A 17460-nucleotide genomic window follows, 5' to 3' on the forward strand; every position below is an offset into this window, starting at 1 on the left:
GTCAAAAAAAAAGAAATATACATTAAATGATTCTAATTTTACATTTACTGCCAATTCTCAAATCAAGGGCGTAGAACAGAAGAGAAGAACTGGCAATAAACTCTTCACTTCCTGTTTCGCTCGTTGAAATGCAATCAATAGCACAGAGGCGATATTTTTAAATTTTGTTTTTATTTATCCATTTCTAATTTTTATTATTGAGCAGTGTTGGCCTAGTGGCGTGCGTCTCTCATCCCTGAGGTCGTAGGTTCGATCCCCGGCTGTGCAATTGACTTTCTTTCTATGTGCACTTTTAACATTTGCTCGAACGGTGAAGGAAAACATCGTGAGGAAACCGACATGTCTTAGACCCAAAAAGTCGACGACGTGTGTCAGGCTCTAAGGCTGATCACCTACTTGCCTATTAGATTTAAAAATGATCATGAAACAGATTCAGAAATCTGAGGCCAAGACCTAAAGAGGTTGAAGCCCCACTGATTTTTTTTTAAATTTAATTTTTATAATTAATTAATTAACGGTCTTAATTAAAATTGCTTAAAACTATGTTAATATTGCATAATACATTTGTATGAAGATTTTTAGTATTTTAAATCAATATCAATGTTTGGATTAAATGCGGGACATTTTTAATGAATTTAGCTGCACTCTTGTATAACATACACATATATTATATATATATGTATATATATATATATATGTTTATGTAATATATATATATATATATATATTACATAAACGAATCGTTCGAATTCTTCGCGACTTTAACCGATTGAAGACAGCTTATCCGGAGCTGGATATATTCGGTAGTGGGTTTTTTCTGCTTTACGTACCAAAAATTCTTGGTTTATTACCCAATAAACCATGAATTTTGTTTGTCTTATCTTGTATATGATTTAATTGTATTTTTATAATTCCTATTTTTCCAAAACTTACGTTTACATATATTGTCGTACATATTAAATAGAAGATTTTATAAAATTATCAGTAGATTTCGTAATATATATGATGTTGTAGACTTAATAAATAAATAAATTAATAATTCATATATCTAATAAATTATATACATAGTATATTTACATTCTTAACCAACATGGTTAATAATAATAAGTTTTTATTATTATGACTATGTTTAGATATAATCTTTTACGAATTGAGCCCTTTTCTTGGAGGAACTTTTTTTATAGAGCAGGGGGCAAACGGGCAGATGGGTTACCTGATGCCCATAGACTCACACATGGCAAGGGCTTTTATAATTGATAGTTTCTTGTCCCTCAGTCGAATTGGTTCGGAAATCGGCTCTGAATATATTTAAAAAAATACGTTTATTATGGAACATAAGATAAAAAGAGAGTACCGGAGTTTTTTACGCCGGCTTTTTCTCTCGGAAAACACCCTCTGTCTTCTTTGCCGATGAGTTGGGATGCCAACAGGCTTGAATTTAATGACGTGGAATAAGTGATACCATGATGATCTTATGTTCCTAAATAAACGTATTTTATTTTATTTTATTTTTATTTTAGAAAACTACTTGTAACTTCTTTTTGTAATACCTTTACTGCAAATCCTAAAACGTTGCCTCTGATTGTTAAACATTATTTCCTTTAAATTCATCTCAGTTATTTTTATGACCATAGCTTGCTCAGTGATATACCTATCATATATTGCAACGTCTGCTTCGGTCAGAACATGTAACACCGTCTCCTCAGCTGTAAGCTAAGCTAAGCTCCTCGCTACAAGGAATCAGTGGTGCTAGAATCTTTTTAGGTCAGGACCTCAGATTTCTGTTTCCTGACATGTCAATCTCAAATAGGTCAGCCTGCTGACACACGCCGTTGTTTTGGGTCTAAGCCAAGCCGGTTTCCTCACGATGTTTTCCTTCTATGTGAAATGCGCGCATAGAAAGTCCATTGGTGCACAACCGGGGATCGAACCTACGACCACTAGGGTGAGGGTCCCACGTGATAGCTATCAGCAGTATGTGTCACATTTATGAACGCAAAGCCGATGTTAGAGCTGGTGGTTCTCACTGGAAAATGGACTTAAAAGGCCGGCAACGCACTCGCGAGCCCTCTGGCAATGAAAGTGTCCATGGGCGGCGGTATCACTTAACATCAGGTGAGCCTCCTGCCCGTTTGCTCCTATATAAAAAAACATATCTTTGAATTAATTGATATATTCTTGTTGGAATGTATCTGATGCCGATTAGTCAGAATACAAATATACAATGTTGAATTTCTAAAGCGGAAATATTTAAAATTTAAACGGGTTTCGTAATATTTTTTTTGTTCAATTGTCCTTTGAGAGAATTTATAAAATTTGCCTAATTCGCTTTGCCAGGTGATACCGCTACCTAGTGATAACAGTTTAATATTTAATATGTAACAAATAACTGTTCTGATATGACCTTGCACCAGTGACACACATAAATTGCTGACTTCTTTGTTTGGAAGGTTTGTAATTAATTGCAATTAGTCATAATACAATTCATTTACGTTTGTAAAAACCAGTTGAATTAACGCCCAAACCCAATAACCTATTTCAATGCATTTTTAGCAATCTGAGATAGAATCTGAGAGATAGAGATCTTAATAAAAATATTGATAAAAGTATGCCAATAACCAATCCACGGATTGTAAAGCCTAGTGTCGAAACAAGCTATCCATGGTAAGATGGATCGGTGTATGTGGATATAGCTTTGTATGAAAATGACAATTCAACTGTGCCAATATCCTATCTTAAGATTTTAACTTACACCAGTTTTTAAAATAATTAAAAAGCTATTTAATATATTTTAAACATAGACATGTATATTTTAATATTATTTGTAAGGTTTTATTTACTTTGGTTTATATTGATTATCAAATATGAGTGTAAAGAGCGAAAAGATTGCATTCCATCCGTCGCCAAAAATGAATTGTCTTCGTACGGTTTAGTTATTGGATTTAATATACTTATAAGGAAACAATTTCGAATATTTGCTTAATATTAAATGCGAAAGCATTGCAGTGCAGTAAATTGGTTCATAATTTGTGTAAAACCTTCGTGGAAGTCAGCGTCTTTGGCGGCCATCTTATTTGTTTATACAACAAAATGGCTACCGTCTGGCGCGCTGTTTGACATGTCAATATTGGACTCACTCGCATTTCAATTTACTTTAAAATGTTACTAGTTTAACGTATTCGCTTTTCGAGTATATTTATTTACAAATTAAAATTTATATAAATAATTATACCTAAACAATATTAAGTCTTTTAAAAACTCACGAGGATATTAGGTATAAGTATAGCACACATTTTGTCGACACTTAAAACAAAACTGCGAATTTTAGAATTTTAAAATTTTAGAAAAAACTGCGGATTCGTCGTTTTCTAGGTATTTTTTCTTGAAATCTTAGTATCTTATGAATATATATATATTAGGGCGCCGGTGTCACTTAACATCAGGTGAGCCTCCTGCTTGTCTGCCTCCTGTAACATAAAAAAAAATTATCAGGATTTTTCAAAATGTATTGCGGGCATGTCATATCATACAGCGAAGCCGGATCCGGTCAACTTCACAATCTCTACCTTGACAATTGTTGTTTTGTTGTTTGTTTATGCCCATATAGAATTTATTGAGTAATCATTTTAATACTGTACTTGTTTAAATATATATTTTCCTTAACAAATTAGTGAAAATATAGGAATCAAGTGTTCTACGTGCTTCTGACTGAGTTTGCAACGCAATATTTTTGTTCTAAGCACGTATTGCAACATTGTTTTGGCCTGACACATTGTAAGTGTTAGAGTTATCACGAAGGTAAAATTTTACTAACAAAGTATTTTTGTTGCCAGATATTTTAAGTTTACTAACAGTCAACATCGAAGCGTAGTAGATATATAGAAATCTAACATTCGTCTCCATATTAGTAAGGATTTATTTTATTATATATTTATCAATATGTATTAAAATATTACTATGTAGATTATATATATAAATGTTGTATATTTGTGTTTCAAATAAATATAATTTATGAAAACTTAAACATAGAAATTATATAGTATGTTTTGTTTATAATATTTTGTTAAAATTGGGCTATACATAATAATAATAGCCTTTATTGAGATACATTTAACATTATATATTTTATATACATTTAAACAAATTTCCATTTTAATCCAATTCTGGTGCATCTGTGTGCCCTTTTTTGGCAAAGGCCTCCTCCGAATCCCGCCATTCCTCTCTGCGCTGTGCCACTCACTGCCATGTACCACCTTCTGTTTCTTTAATGTGGTCAATCCACCTTCTCAGTTGTCTCCCTCTTTTGCACCAGTTGGGCACCAGTTAAGCAGTTTTTTACTTCTCGATTTTTCTGTACCTCTTGCGATGTGTCCCACCCATTTCCACTTCAGTTTCTTGATTGTTATTGTAACATCTGTTACCTTAGTTATTTTCCTTAACGCTGTATTCTTTGTTTTGTCTCTTCTTGTTTTCCCTATCATACATCGTTCCATCGCTCTTTGACACGCCTGTAATTTTGTATACTGCGCTTTAGTAGGCGCCCAAGGGCTATTACATAACCTATATATAAATAGAATCAATATCACGTTGAATAGCCCTTCGTGTATAAAGGCTTCTGATTAAAAAAAAAAGCAATAAACTGCCAAAATCCCGTGTAATATGCATTTCGTGACTCTTCCAATGCATTCCGTACAATAAAAACAAATATAAAAATAAAAACGTCACTGCGCGGACGCACGTTCGAAATCCTTATAGATCGTTTTTGTGCGTGATCTACGCAACATTTTTAGGCCGCTTTATTTCGAATGATCAATGATCTATTTGTGTTTGCTTATTTGAGTGGGATTTGTTGTTTGATTTTTTTATGCTGTATACTTTAAGTTACTTTATGGATAAAGTTTGAAGTATTAAATAATAAAAAAAGTGTTTATTCATTTTAAGTACATTTTCATTCCTTGGAGTAAGATTTGGAAATACCCTTTTAAGTAAAAAATACTCGGCCAAAGTTCATATTGATATTAAGTAAGTTGGGATAGATGGATGTATAGGTAAAAGAGAAGAGAGAGAAAGTGCAATAGCCATTTATTTATTTATTTAATTATAAATAATCTAACAGCTACTTAATACATATTATTATACAAAATACAAATACAATACACAGAGCCAAAACAGATTACACAGATTTAATAAAAAACAGAAAACAAGCATTAAAAGACAAAGTTACATTTAGAAGAAAAACAAAAGAATAAAATTAAAAACTTCAAAATTAAAAAAAAAGCAACAAATAATACTAAGAATTTATTAATATCTACTACTTAAAAAAATCGCAGTCTTCCCGCTTCTCCAAGTACTTCTTGACATCTCTCTTTTTGTGGTAGAAAAGATCAATGTCTGCCATAGGATTCTGTTAGCCATCTGACATATTATTTTAGAAATTGAGTTAATTAAATCTAATTTAATAAAAAATTCTAACAAAACACTTATGATTTAATTATTAAACTACTGTAAGCACAAGAATACTTTTTTAAGCTTAAGAAGATATTATGAAGGTATACCTACTGCTGTTGGCGCGTTAGGGAAAACTTAAGTTTACGATGCGCGCACACTGTCACAAATAATCGACACCCTGAAGTTGCTATAGTCAACATTCTAGTTTTTCTATTGTTCGTTTTTCTACCAACGTAAAATAAAACTGTTGACAAGATTTTTATCTTGATAATTCAAAAAAGTATAACTTCTAACGCGAGTACACATTAGTACTTTTTTTTATTGTTAGAGAATGTATAATGTTTTAAATCGTTAATGAATATTTTGTTTTTAAGAAAGTGGTAAAGACAGTTCTCTGAAGGAGAAAGAGATAGTTTTCGTTTCTAGCTTGTGTTTGTTTTTTTTTTATATAATAGCAGTTATCACAGCCCATATACCCATTTTAGTGAGTGTGTTGCTGAGTTCAGGAAGTAAAGTTGAGGAGTACCTACGCGAATTCAAACATTACATTACAACATAATATCGCGAGTTTCAAAACATTATTCTGTCGGCTGCCACTATTTTTTACTTGTATTATAAAGGGGCAAAGGCTAAGGCACGCCCATAAAGGGCAGTCATTGCCCATGGACACCCATTTTAGTGGGTGCATTATCGGCCTTGGAAGTACACTCTAACATTGAAAGTCATATTTAGGTGAACGCTTATATTTCGATTCCATATTTGACATTAGCTACTGTCATTTTGTAAATTAATAATGATACCACATAAGAAAGTGTAGTGATGTACACAAATATTGATAAGCAATCGCGATTTATGTTTATTTAATATTGGTGTACCAATTAAAGACTAAATTATTGATTTTTATTTAAATAAATACATAATTATTCACAATAATTATTTATTAATTAGTAATAGCTGCTTTATTTTTTAAAAAGTTAATATTTTTGTTTTTTATTACTGAAAAAGTAATGAAATTAATAAAATTAATCGTCATAACTAAATTATCCGTTCAGAAATATTTAATTTCCTGATATACTTAGTTTCAATTAAAGTAGTAGTTGTTTAGATATACTTCTATAAACTAGAGGAATTGAGAAAATTTCCGTATCGAATAATTTCGCAACGTCACTATTTAGTACTTTTCATAACGTTGCAACACTGAAATTGTCAAATCTTGAATCGAATTAAACGTTTTAGGTCATTGTTGGCGATTTTACGTAGCACAACTGTTTACGAAATAAACATTTTAAACGCTCGTTTAAAAAACACTAAATTAAGGTGCAATAACAGAAATATATCAAGAGATTAACACTGGTTTCCTTTTAGTATTAGTGGGATTAAACATTTACCCTTACTCAAACATCTGGCGTTGGGGCACTTATGAAAAAAAAACAAACGACAATCATTTATTCATATAAGTAGCACAATGTATGATAAAGAAATACATATCAAATGCTTGCCAGTACTCAAATCAAGGGCGTAGAAAGAACTGGCAATCAACTCTCCACAATTCGTTTTAATCGCCAAGTTTTTTTGTTTTAAACAATGTTTGTAAAATCCATTATTCCTAGTGATCATTTATTTTTGACTCACTGCGACATTGGCTTAATTTTGGTCAAACAATAAATAGATAGTGAATGAAAAAAAAACACTTTTTTAAAGTTATTAAGAAAAAGTTATGTAGTTGGTTTAAAAGTCATGAATCACAAAATATACGTACCTACCCAATATGTTTAGATATATTTATCATAAGAAAAAAATTGTTTTAAAATAGTTAATGTTTATGTGAATGCTTATCATATATATATATCTGCATATATTTCAGGATATTATTGTTGATGGAAATGGCTTTTTCAAATTTAATGTAAAATAATATTGAATGCTCAGTTCTCTTCAACCATATATTATTTTTCATCAAAAATTCTAAAGTCAGGTACGAGCAACACAGGCTGTCCTGCTTTAAGAAATTTAAATGTCACTTGTTCAATGTATCTATGCTAAACCAATTATAATTTAGCACAATATAAAAATCATAAACAAAAGCTTTTGTCTATGCTCTGTTCCCGCGCTAACAAAGCTCTTTCAGTCAATATGTCACCCGAAAATAAAAATGCATAAACAATAAACCCGACCTCTTTTGCATTACGAACTCTGTGGGTATAGTTTTAGAGGTTAAATTTATCTATAATATATGGTAGAAAAAAGATTTTAGCATTCTAATGCGAAATGTATTGTCTCTTGCTTTTAGTTGCGTGGGAATGAAATATTTGAATTAAATTTTTACCTGAAATATAGTTGGTTAACAGTGGTTTAAATAAAAGAAAGTTATACTGGAAATAATATTTTATTTTTTTTGTTTCTATTAAGTATGTTTTTTCCTTCTTATTGTATTTGTAATATGTATTTTTGCACTTCTTGCTTAACTATGTAATTTAATCCATGTTTTTTTTCCTTTACTCACAGTGGTTGTCTGGAAGAAATCGCTCAAAAGCGATAAGGCTGCCAGTTGCGCTCCTTTTCATTAAATTATGTTCATTCTTTTTTTCTTTTATGTAATGCAACTAAGTGTTAATAAATAAATAAATCAATAACGGTTCATATAAAATACTCTTAGTATCTTTGATTTTGTTCACTTTAGAGAAGTCTTGGGCTGTGGGCGTTCTAGTGCACCGGCGCTAATGAAATAATTAACGTGCCCGAAGTTATATTTTTTATTAATTTACCCGTTTATTTTTTTTATTTCTTGGCCTGCATGGTTTATGCGTCAGCCATGCAAAAAAAAATATATACATACATATATATTAGATAAAAGGACAGCGGAACGGTCATGTCGAGTAGGAGGCAAAGAATAGACCCGTTTATTAAATAATATATTTAATGTCTAAGTTTGTTTAGTCATGTGATACAGACTGATGCGACGCCATCTTGCCTTACAGGGTTTTGGCGGGTTTTAGAAATTATGTTTAGTTTGAATTTTTAGACCTTAACAGAAAATGTAGGTTATATTGTCTGAAATGGAAAGATCTTGTCAAATTTCTTGATTTTGTGTCTCTCCAGTGCCAACTTCATCATGTACCAGATGCAGAAACTCCGCAGTCACACTTTCTTCTGCAACTCAGGTTATCCTCAATTTTATCCATTTTTATGAATGGAAGGAGGTCCTCATCCTCATTATTCTGATGAGGAGTTATTTTAACTATAATTGAAATATTTTTGTTTGATAATTGAACCAGCAATTATTCATCTAATATTAATAAATAATTCTTCAATTTTTTATTGTATTTATCGAAATAATAATCTAATGATAACATAATTCTTTAACAGTTCTCTCGGAAGCGTTTATAATGGCGTTAAATTTGTAGGCTGAGTCATCTTCATTCATAAATTAGAAAAAAAAAACGTTCCCACACAACCCAAACACAAATTACTGAATGATTGCATAGACAATAGCGCTACAGGTGTCTACTACGGTGCAAAATAGTAAAACCTGTCATAGACACGTGCGTCCTTTGCGGCGATAGACAATAGACAAAAAAAACAATGGCCATCTTTTATTGACTTGTCACATGTTCCCACGCAAAAGTTAAATTTTATTTACGTTTAAGGCTTTAATTATAGATTATCTTTCTTTATTGGCCCTTCCTTATGTTTATAATCATTTTTAATAAATTAGATTAGACTTAAAATACTTATTAGTCTTAAGTTGCTAGATGTAATATTTCAGGTCTTTGTGAAGACACATGTATAAATAAATCATTATTTGCTTTGAGACTGTCCATGAGTATCATTTAACATCAGGTGAGCCTGCCATTTTGCTACCCGATAAAAAAACCCGACGATACAATCAATGCTTTTATTATCCGATTACGAGGCACAAAGAAGTACAAACATCTGAAAAGGATTATCCTTGCGCAGATTATGACAAGCTAACAGAGACATAGACAATAGTAGAATTACCACGGGCGGTATAATGGCATATGCCAGAGAAAGAATACGCAAATAGAAGTTTCTTCACACGAAATTAATAAAATTATATCCTATTTATTTCATTAGGCAATTTTTAATTATGACAACACTAGATGTGTCACTGCAATTACATATGATAACAATTACATATTAATTATTAAGAACTGGCAAAGCGATAATGAAATATGATAAAATATTACCTAATTTGATATAAAAACTTATTACATATACATTTAAGTATCGAAATGTATATTTTGAAACTAAAGATTACTTCGTTTAATGGACTTTTGAATAAAAAAAAACTATTTATATAGACGTATAATATTGTTTTAAAGATTTTGATTTGTTCATAAATTGTTTACACTTTGCCCTATTATCAATAGTTTCCGCAGAGTATGCGATAAAGTAATTTTTCACCCCAACTACTTATTATCTAACTATTATTATCACACTTAATCTTTTGGAAAATATTCAACAGACTATGTTCACTAATGTAATCACATTATATTCGGAACAATGCAAAGAAATCATTTCTCTTTATAATTTTAGTGTACTCGTAGTAACAACTACTACATTATAAAATTAACCAATTTAGTTAAAGAAAAACAGCTCACTCGCAATGCTGGCATTTTAATATAGCTTTAGCCCCTTACTTAGTCTGACTAAAGTAGTTACTCCACTGTCGTCATAGGCTAAAAATAATTTGATCGATGAGTTTTTTTTATTTTGGTTTGGAGGTTTTTAATCGACTTTAAAAATCCCGAATTGTAATGAATTTTGTTACAAATACATTTTATTAATCTAAATACCTAGTTTATGAGTAGGTTTTTTAGTAATAGTTCCCACATACATACAAATTAAAAATAAATAACAGACCAAAAATAACAATTTTAATGCCACTCTTCGATCCATAAATTGCATAGACAGTAGAGTGTTTAGACGGATTATGTTCTGTGCAACAAAAACAGTGCACACGTGAAGCGGATCTGGGTACGCCCGGTGGTCCTTGAGAAGTATTGTTTTAGAGGGGTGACAGTTTACGTCATAACGCGCGGGATTTTGAGATTTAGACTCGTTCATTCATCATTCTATGTTATTTTAGTCTTTTAACAATGGCCCCGCGTTTTTCCGATATTATGTTTTAATGTTTATTATTATTAAATATGCTTTTTGATTGTTTTAACGAATCTCTCAGTCAAAGAAGGTTTACTTTTCCCTTGTTTAAACGGGCCAATAACATCTCTTTGTCCTTTGAGGGACAGACAGTCATTTGTGCAGAGGTTTCAGTAACTGCTAATGTCGCTTTCTAATGAACAGAAATCTTCAGAACGGTCGCCTGCCCAGGTAACTACTGAGCTTCTAGAAGCTAGTCTGACAGAAACTGACACCACACTACATACATACTTCCCTATAATTTTTTTTTTGTCCAAATAACCAGTTATTTACTTCTTTTGAATGAATAACAATGTTTATATACTAAAACTGTATTACGTTATTGGTCTTTAACGAGACCAACGTTTCAGATAATAAACTTTCTTGTAAATGTTTACAATTCTTTAAATTCATATAATTCTTTATCCAAACCATTTTAAAATATTAATTCACCCCCATTCAACAAAAGTCGTATTGACACATCCTTTCATTCGAATTTCAATCAACACTCTCAATCAAACAGATTCAAATTTCAAACATCTCCAATGTCTATGGTCAAGATGGCTGATATGCAAATTAGTCCTTTGTATAAATATGTGTGCGTGCATAATGATTGATAATGTAATCTTTGAGTTATGATGTGATCATTCTACATTGCCTTCCTGTCCAATGTAATAATATATTAAAGCCAATAGCTGTTCAACTTCACATGTATATTTGTGTATATAAGTAATGTTTTAAGTTAAGAGACAGCCAGCGATGTGTGGCCGACACGCGCAATATTCTTGTTCCTATTAAATAGATGTTAATAAACGAATGCCATTGTTTATAGATTAACTTTTATTTATATAAAACTCATGCAAAATCAAACGCAAAATTATGACATTTTAAATACTATTACAACCCTTGTTGTTTAACATCATTATCTCGAAACACAATGGGCTGTCAATTGTCAAATTTATACGGGCCTATTGCGATACCTGTGTAACTTTTTTTTTGTATTTTTTTTTCGGAAACGGACATAGGAAGAAGGTGCAATCAGCCAGTACAATTTTGAACCTGTGCGCGTAAGGTGGAATTGTAATTTTACGATTTTAATTTAATAATGAAATATCCAAGCAAGGAACGTATCAGATATAGTGAATATATGGATTTTTGTAAGTTTAAAATTATATTTTATTTAGGTATATAGAACTCGCAATTTTTTTTTAATATTTTGGGGAAAATCGACCAAAGATTATGTGGTGTTGTTTATTAATAAAGATTTAAAGAGTACGTGTAACGAATAAACTCAAAGTATACTAAAAATATAAAAGACTTACCAATAACTGTATTTACAGTTACTGTTACTGTATTTATATATAATAATAATAATGATTATTATTATATATATTTTCTTATTAAGTATAAATTATGTGCGCTTTAAACAAAATTTTAATATTATCAAATTTTTAGAAATGTATACAGAATTTCCCGCCAAAAATTGGCAGTTGACAATGACGTGTCAAAAATATTAAGTAAACTTATGATATCGTATCAGATAAGAATTCGGATATTTCCAATATCACTTAATAAATTAGACCTGAGCACTGCTATACCAGGAATAAATATTTATTATTTTTATTGTTTCTATGAAAGGTACGCCCCTAGCGAAATGAATAATTCAATTCCGCGGTAATACTTACAAATGACCGCACTAACACGAAATTGTTATTGGCTAAATGTGTGACAATAAACACGACATATGGCGCCAATTTATACCGCTATAGCTGTCAAACCCACTATAATTCTGTAGTCTATGAATTCGAATTTAGAATTTAGAATGCTGCTTTTTGCGCGTATTAAGAACTTAAATGGATCTGGCCTTCGAGAAAAGAGTATACCTATCTTAAAGAGACGGCAACGCACAAGAGCCTGGCACGTGAGTGTCTATGGGCGGCGGCACTTAACATATTTTGTTTTTAATTGATTTAAATTATTTTTAAATTAATTTATACATAATATCCTTCTTATTTTCATATAAAACATAATATTATAGAACTTAATTAAATTCATCATATATTGAGTTATAAAACATATTAATTCAAAACAAATAACATAATAGGTACATAAAAATATATCTAAAACTAACCTTAAAATTTAATTATTAAAAAATATTATTAAAAGGAGTAATAATTATTTAATTTCAAATCATTTATAATATACAAGGAGTTTTGGAGAATATTAGGAATAAATAATATTTTATATTTATATAGGACCACATATCACACGCAATTTGTATAATCAAAACATGTACTTTGTCGTGTTACATTTTTTTAACATTTTAATATTCATAACTCTTCTTGGTGATGTAAATTATTTGCATGCATAATCATCTCATGTTTAAAATCAGCTGAGGGGCGAAAAAGTACAAACAAAATGGCGTATCGTTTGATTGCGATTGTTCAAACGGTTGTCGCGAGTTCGTGATTGGACAAGACGTTGACCAATCCCAATTAATCGATTAGCGCCCGAACCCAATAATAATATTCAACTATCTCAGACTGTTTTCAATCTGAGATAGTTGATTTATTATTGGCCATGACTGGCCATTTATTATAGACCAAGACAGCCGATCTCGAATGTGCCATATTACCAAACCCTACGAAGACAATCCATTTTTGGCGACGGATTGAATGCATTCTCTTCATACTTTACACTCATATTTGATATTCAATATAAACCAAATAAAGTAAATAAAACCGTACAAATAATATTACAATATTCATGTCTTTGTTTAAAATGGAGTTTTTTAAAATAAAATTTAATTTGTTAAAAATCTTAAGATAGGATATTGGCACAGTTGAACTGTTATTTTTATACAAAGGTACATACATACAAGCTACCATAGATAGGTTGTATCGACAGATGGCTATTACAATCCGTCGATTGGTTATTGGCACACTTTTATCAATATTTGATTGTCTATCTCAGATGGTCAAAAATGAATTTCAAATGTCCATGCGTTCAAAAGAAGAGATGGTGACCCATCCCTGCAAGTACTGGACCTGATCTTCCCTATCTATTTGTAAGCGTAGGGCCCGGTCTGTGAAGGATACTTGCTGTGTCAAGGATCTTCATAAACCAGCAATGGGCGTGTCGCATTTCGGGAAGCGGATAAGGCTCTGCTGTTACCGCATCCCTCATAAGGTGATTGTTGCGCCTTGGGGTTTTAGTGTGTTTGCACAAAAGCGAGTCCCACATAACCCTTCTGCACCAAGCAGTAGCGCCGGTAGGGTATGCGCAATGCATTTCCCCAAAAAAACAAGAAGAAGACGCCTAAAGAACTAACTTTTGAGTTACTTAAACTAGTGTAGTGATTATAAGTGCACATAGTGTTAGTGTCAAACAAATGTTGATGAACATTAATCATTGTTACAAGTAGACAATTAAGTCAACATAATATTACTTTTAAGCCATGGTTTTACACAAAAAATTGTCAGGTATGGAAGGATGATCACCTACTTGAAGAAGAAGAATTTTCACGAAACATGAATCTAAGGCCCAGGCTTTCAGTACCAGGTCTAGGTTAGATTTCTCTCAGCTCTTAACGTCTAGTAAAACTTTTTATTATATTTCACAGCGTGCCGCAAAGAGTCGCGGCCTCACTCCCTCAACGCTGCGATCATGAAAGAAAAGAGCAAGAACGCAGCGAGATCGAGAAGAGAAAAGGAGAATGCAGAATTCCTGGAATTGGCGAAGTTGCTGCCACTCCCTTCTGCGATTACGTCGCAGCTGGATAAAGCATCAGTCATCCGACTGACGACCAGCTACCTGAAGATGAGACAGGTTTTTCCTGATGGTATGTAATTAGTTTTAGCTATGCTACCAACTCTGAGGTATAGAATCATCCAGCTCACATGGTGAAGGTGAAGGATATTATATCAGGCACAGTTGGCTCATACTAAAGAGTAAATCATCGTATACAAAGTGTAAAATAACATGTAATTAATATACATTATATCCCAACCTATACATTATATATAATAAATACTACAATAGGTATATAATATATATATACACCTACCTATTGTAGAAAATTAGTCCAAAACTAGTCACAATTTTCTTTGCAAACATTACATAACAACAATACGCAACAACCCAGTTAAGGGTGGAGAGGATCTTTAACCAGAAGATTGGTCACTAGCATCTCTATTCTGCATCTCATTCTCTTCTTCTTCTTCAAGTGCCACTCTATTACTGGAGGTTGGCCGTCAGTTCTCTGAACCATCATCTCATTCTCACTCCCATTATATTGAGATACCTGGGCCCATAAAAAGTATTTTACAGGTTTAGGGGACGCTTGGGGAGCCGCCCCACCACCACCGCAGCCGCGGGAGCTCTCCATCCGGGAACTTGGGTCCCACCTACTTCAGACCCTGGATGGCTTCATCTTCGTAGTGGCACCTGACGGAAAGATCATGTATATCAGCGAGACAGCGTCTGTTCATCTAGGTTTGAGTCAGGTATGGAGTAGATTCCTCTCAACTAACTTAGCGATTAAGGGTGGTGGAAAGTTTCTTGCCAGTTCTTCTTGCCCGCTCTATGGTAAATCTAAATTTACAATTAATTTAACTGCTCTTTGAACGTTCATCAGTGTAGTTATTCACCTATATGAAGAAAATATATTTTTGTGTGTTCTCCTAGAACCTGTAATTAGTATGATTAATTATCGTGGAAAAAAAGGTTCTCCAAGGGTGGAACCAGGATGCTGATGGCATCTTAATGAAATCCAACTTTCGAAAATGAACCATCTTTCTATAACCTGTTCTTTTACTAGCTTTAGAAGTCGTTAAATTTTTTCACTTGATTTAGAATAATAATTTATTGGTTGCTAAATAATATAAATCGTGTATTTGTAAACTGGTATATGCAGATTGGAAACTGCTACATAACCAAGACATTTATTATCTATAATAACTATCCTAAAAATAATATTTTACCTCATCAGGATATGGCAATATTGATCAAATCTTAACAAACTGGGTTATACATTTTGCTTTACCTTGAACTTTACTTCGCTCGGCGGTTCAAGGTCAAAGACGCGTGCGTCTATCATTTGACGAACGCTTATACGTTACAGAAAGAAACTGAATTGTTTTGCAAAAAATCGTGACATCTAGTGTCAAAGCGTCTTGACAATTCACCTACTTCTGAACTAATCGAATTTAATAGTTCTTTTTACGTTCAAAAACAAAAAAATATTTATTCCAATTAGACCACTGGCACTTTTGAACGTTAAATAAAATATTAAGATGATTCTAGATGCCCCTTCGATAAGGTTCGTGTGAAGAAGAATGGGCAAGAAACTCCACACTTACTCATTTAAAATAGAATATACAATATTTGTATACATTAGTTATAAGTACGTGGATGGCCGAGCTCTGCTCGGTATTTTTATATTTTTATAAATTGGGTTTTTTGGAAATTATATTTAAGTACGAATTACATACTAATAAAATGATGAAATATGAACAGTATAGAATATATATGCTGGAATAGCTTTAGTGTTGTTGTGTCGTTAAAGCAATTAAAAAAAAAATAGTATTATTATTCGCCGATAGATGTCAGGAAGATTCATTTTTCAGTTTATTTTTGGGACTACTCAAACACCACCTTTTTGTTATTTTCTATCATTTATTTTCATCCTAGCCAGATCGATTTATCGCCCCCGAAACCCCCCGTATACTAAATTTCATGAAAATCGTTGGAGCCGATCCCGAGATTCCAATTATATATATATATACAAGAATTGCTCGTTTAAAGATATAAGATATATGTAAAAACAATGTATTCCTAGAATAAATATGATAAACAAATAAGATAGACAGGTATAACTTATTTCACGTTATTAAATTTGAATCGGTGAACATCCCTACTCATTGGCAAAGAAGACAGAGGGTGTTAGCCGAAAGAAAAAGCCGGCGTAAAAATCTCTCGGTACTCTTTTAAAAGAGCAAATATCAAAAAACACTTATTTTAAAGCAAATATAGCAAATTATTTAGAACTAGCCTGCCCAGCACTATTCCCAGGCCCTTTTATCAACTAGATAATCGCTTTATAGTTAGCCTTTTTACACATCTTTGATACATTTCTTAAATTTATTAAAAGGCAGAGATAAAAGAGCTTCTGGGATTTTCCCTATTACGAATTACTAACTTTAGATAGTCTAGTACGGGGAAATTGCATTTCTAGTAATAGATTTGGCTTCGTTTTCTGTATTTATTTATATATACATTCAAAAACAATGTGTATGCCTAAAAAATAAAAGAAAATATGACATCACAAATTTAACACACATACACATAAATTACATAAGAACTTAAGCATTATATCAAAGGAACAAAAAAACGGCCACAAAATAAACAAAAATAAAACAAACAACAAATTATTAATGATAACTAATAATATAAATAATAACAGTAATAAACAAACAAAAATTAAAACTTAAACCACACTAAGATTTAAGAGCCTGCAAACCAAATTTACGGAATGTTCGTAGACTGTTGTAAAACACATCAATATTTTCATCAATGTTTGTAATAAAGCTTAGGTAAACGTTTAATTAATGTTAGCAACTTTCACAGGTGGAGTTGACTGGAAACTCCATATATGAGTACATTCACCAAGCCGATCATGAAGAAATGAGCGCTGTCCTAAGCTTACAGCATCCACATAGTTATTTGGGTCATCAGTGCCCATCGATTGGGTAAGAATCTCCTTCATTTATTTTGTGGTTAGCATTTAAGTTCTGGATGGAAATTAATACTACCATAAGACGAATTGTTGCTGAAGGATCTAACAATTCAGTACGC

At 31.9% G+C, this 17460-nt stretch overlaps 1 protein-coding gene across 2 annotated transcripts in view; it reads left to right on the forward strand.

Annotated features, from left to right (window-relative positions):
* LOC110995423 (single-minded homolog 1) overlaps positions 1-17460 on the forward strand; it is a 46904-nt gene that overhangs the window by 15140 nt on the left and 14304 nt on the right. For both annotated transcript variants that reach the window (XM_045633790.1, XM_045633789.1), the window contains exons 2-4: positions 14228-14446; positions 14935-15110; positions 17233-17354. In XM_045633790.1, coding sequence (XP_045489746.1) covers positions 14272-14446; positions 14935-15110; positions 17233-17354 — 473 coding nt within the window. In that variant the 5' untranslated portion in view covers positions 14228-14271. The remainder of the gene's footprint in view (positions 1-14227; positions 14447-14934; positions 15111-17232; positions 17355-17460) is intronic.

Source organism: Pieris rapae, chromosome 24, assembly GCF_905147795.1.
Source record: "Pieris rapae chromosome 24, ilPieRapa1.1, whole genome shotgun sequence".
Classification (NCBI taxonomy): domain Eukaryota; kingdom Metazoa; phylum Arthropoda; class Insecta; order Lepidoptera; family Pieridae; genus Pieris; species Pieris rapae.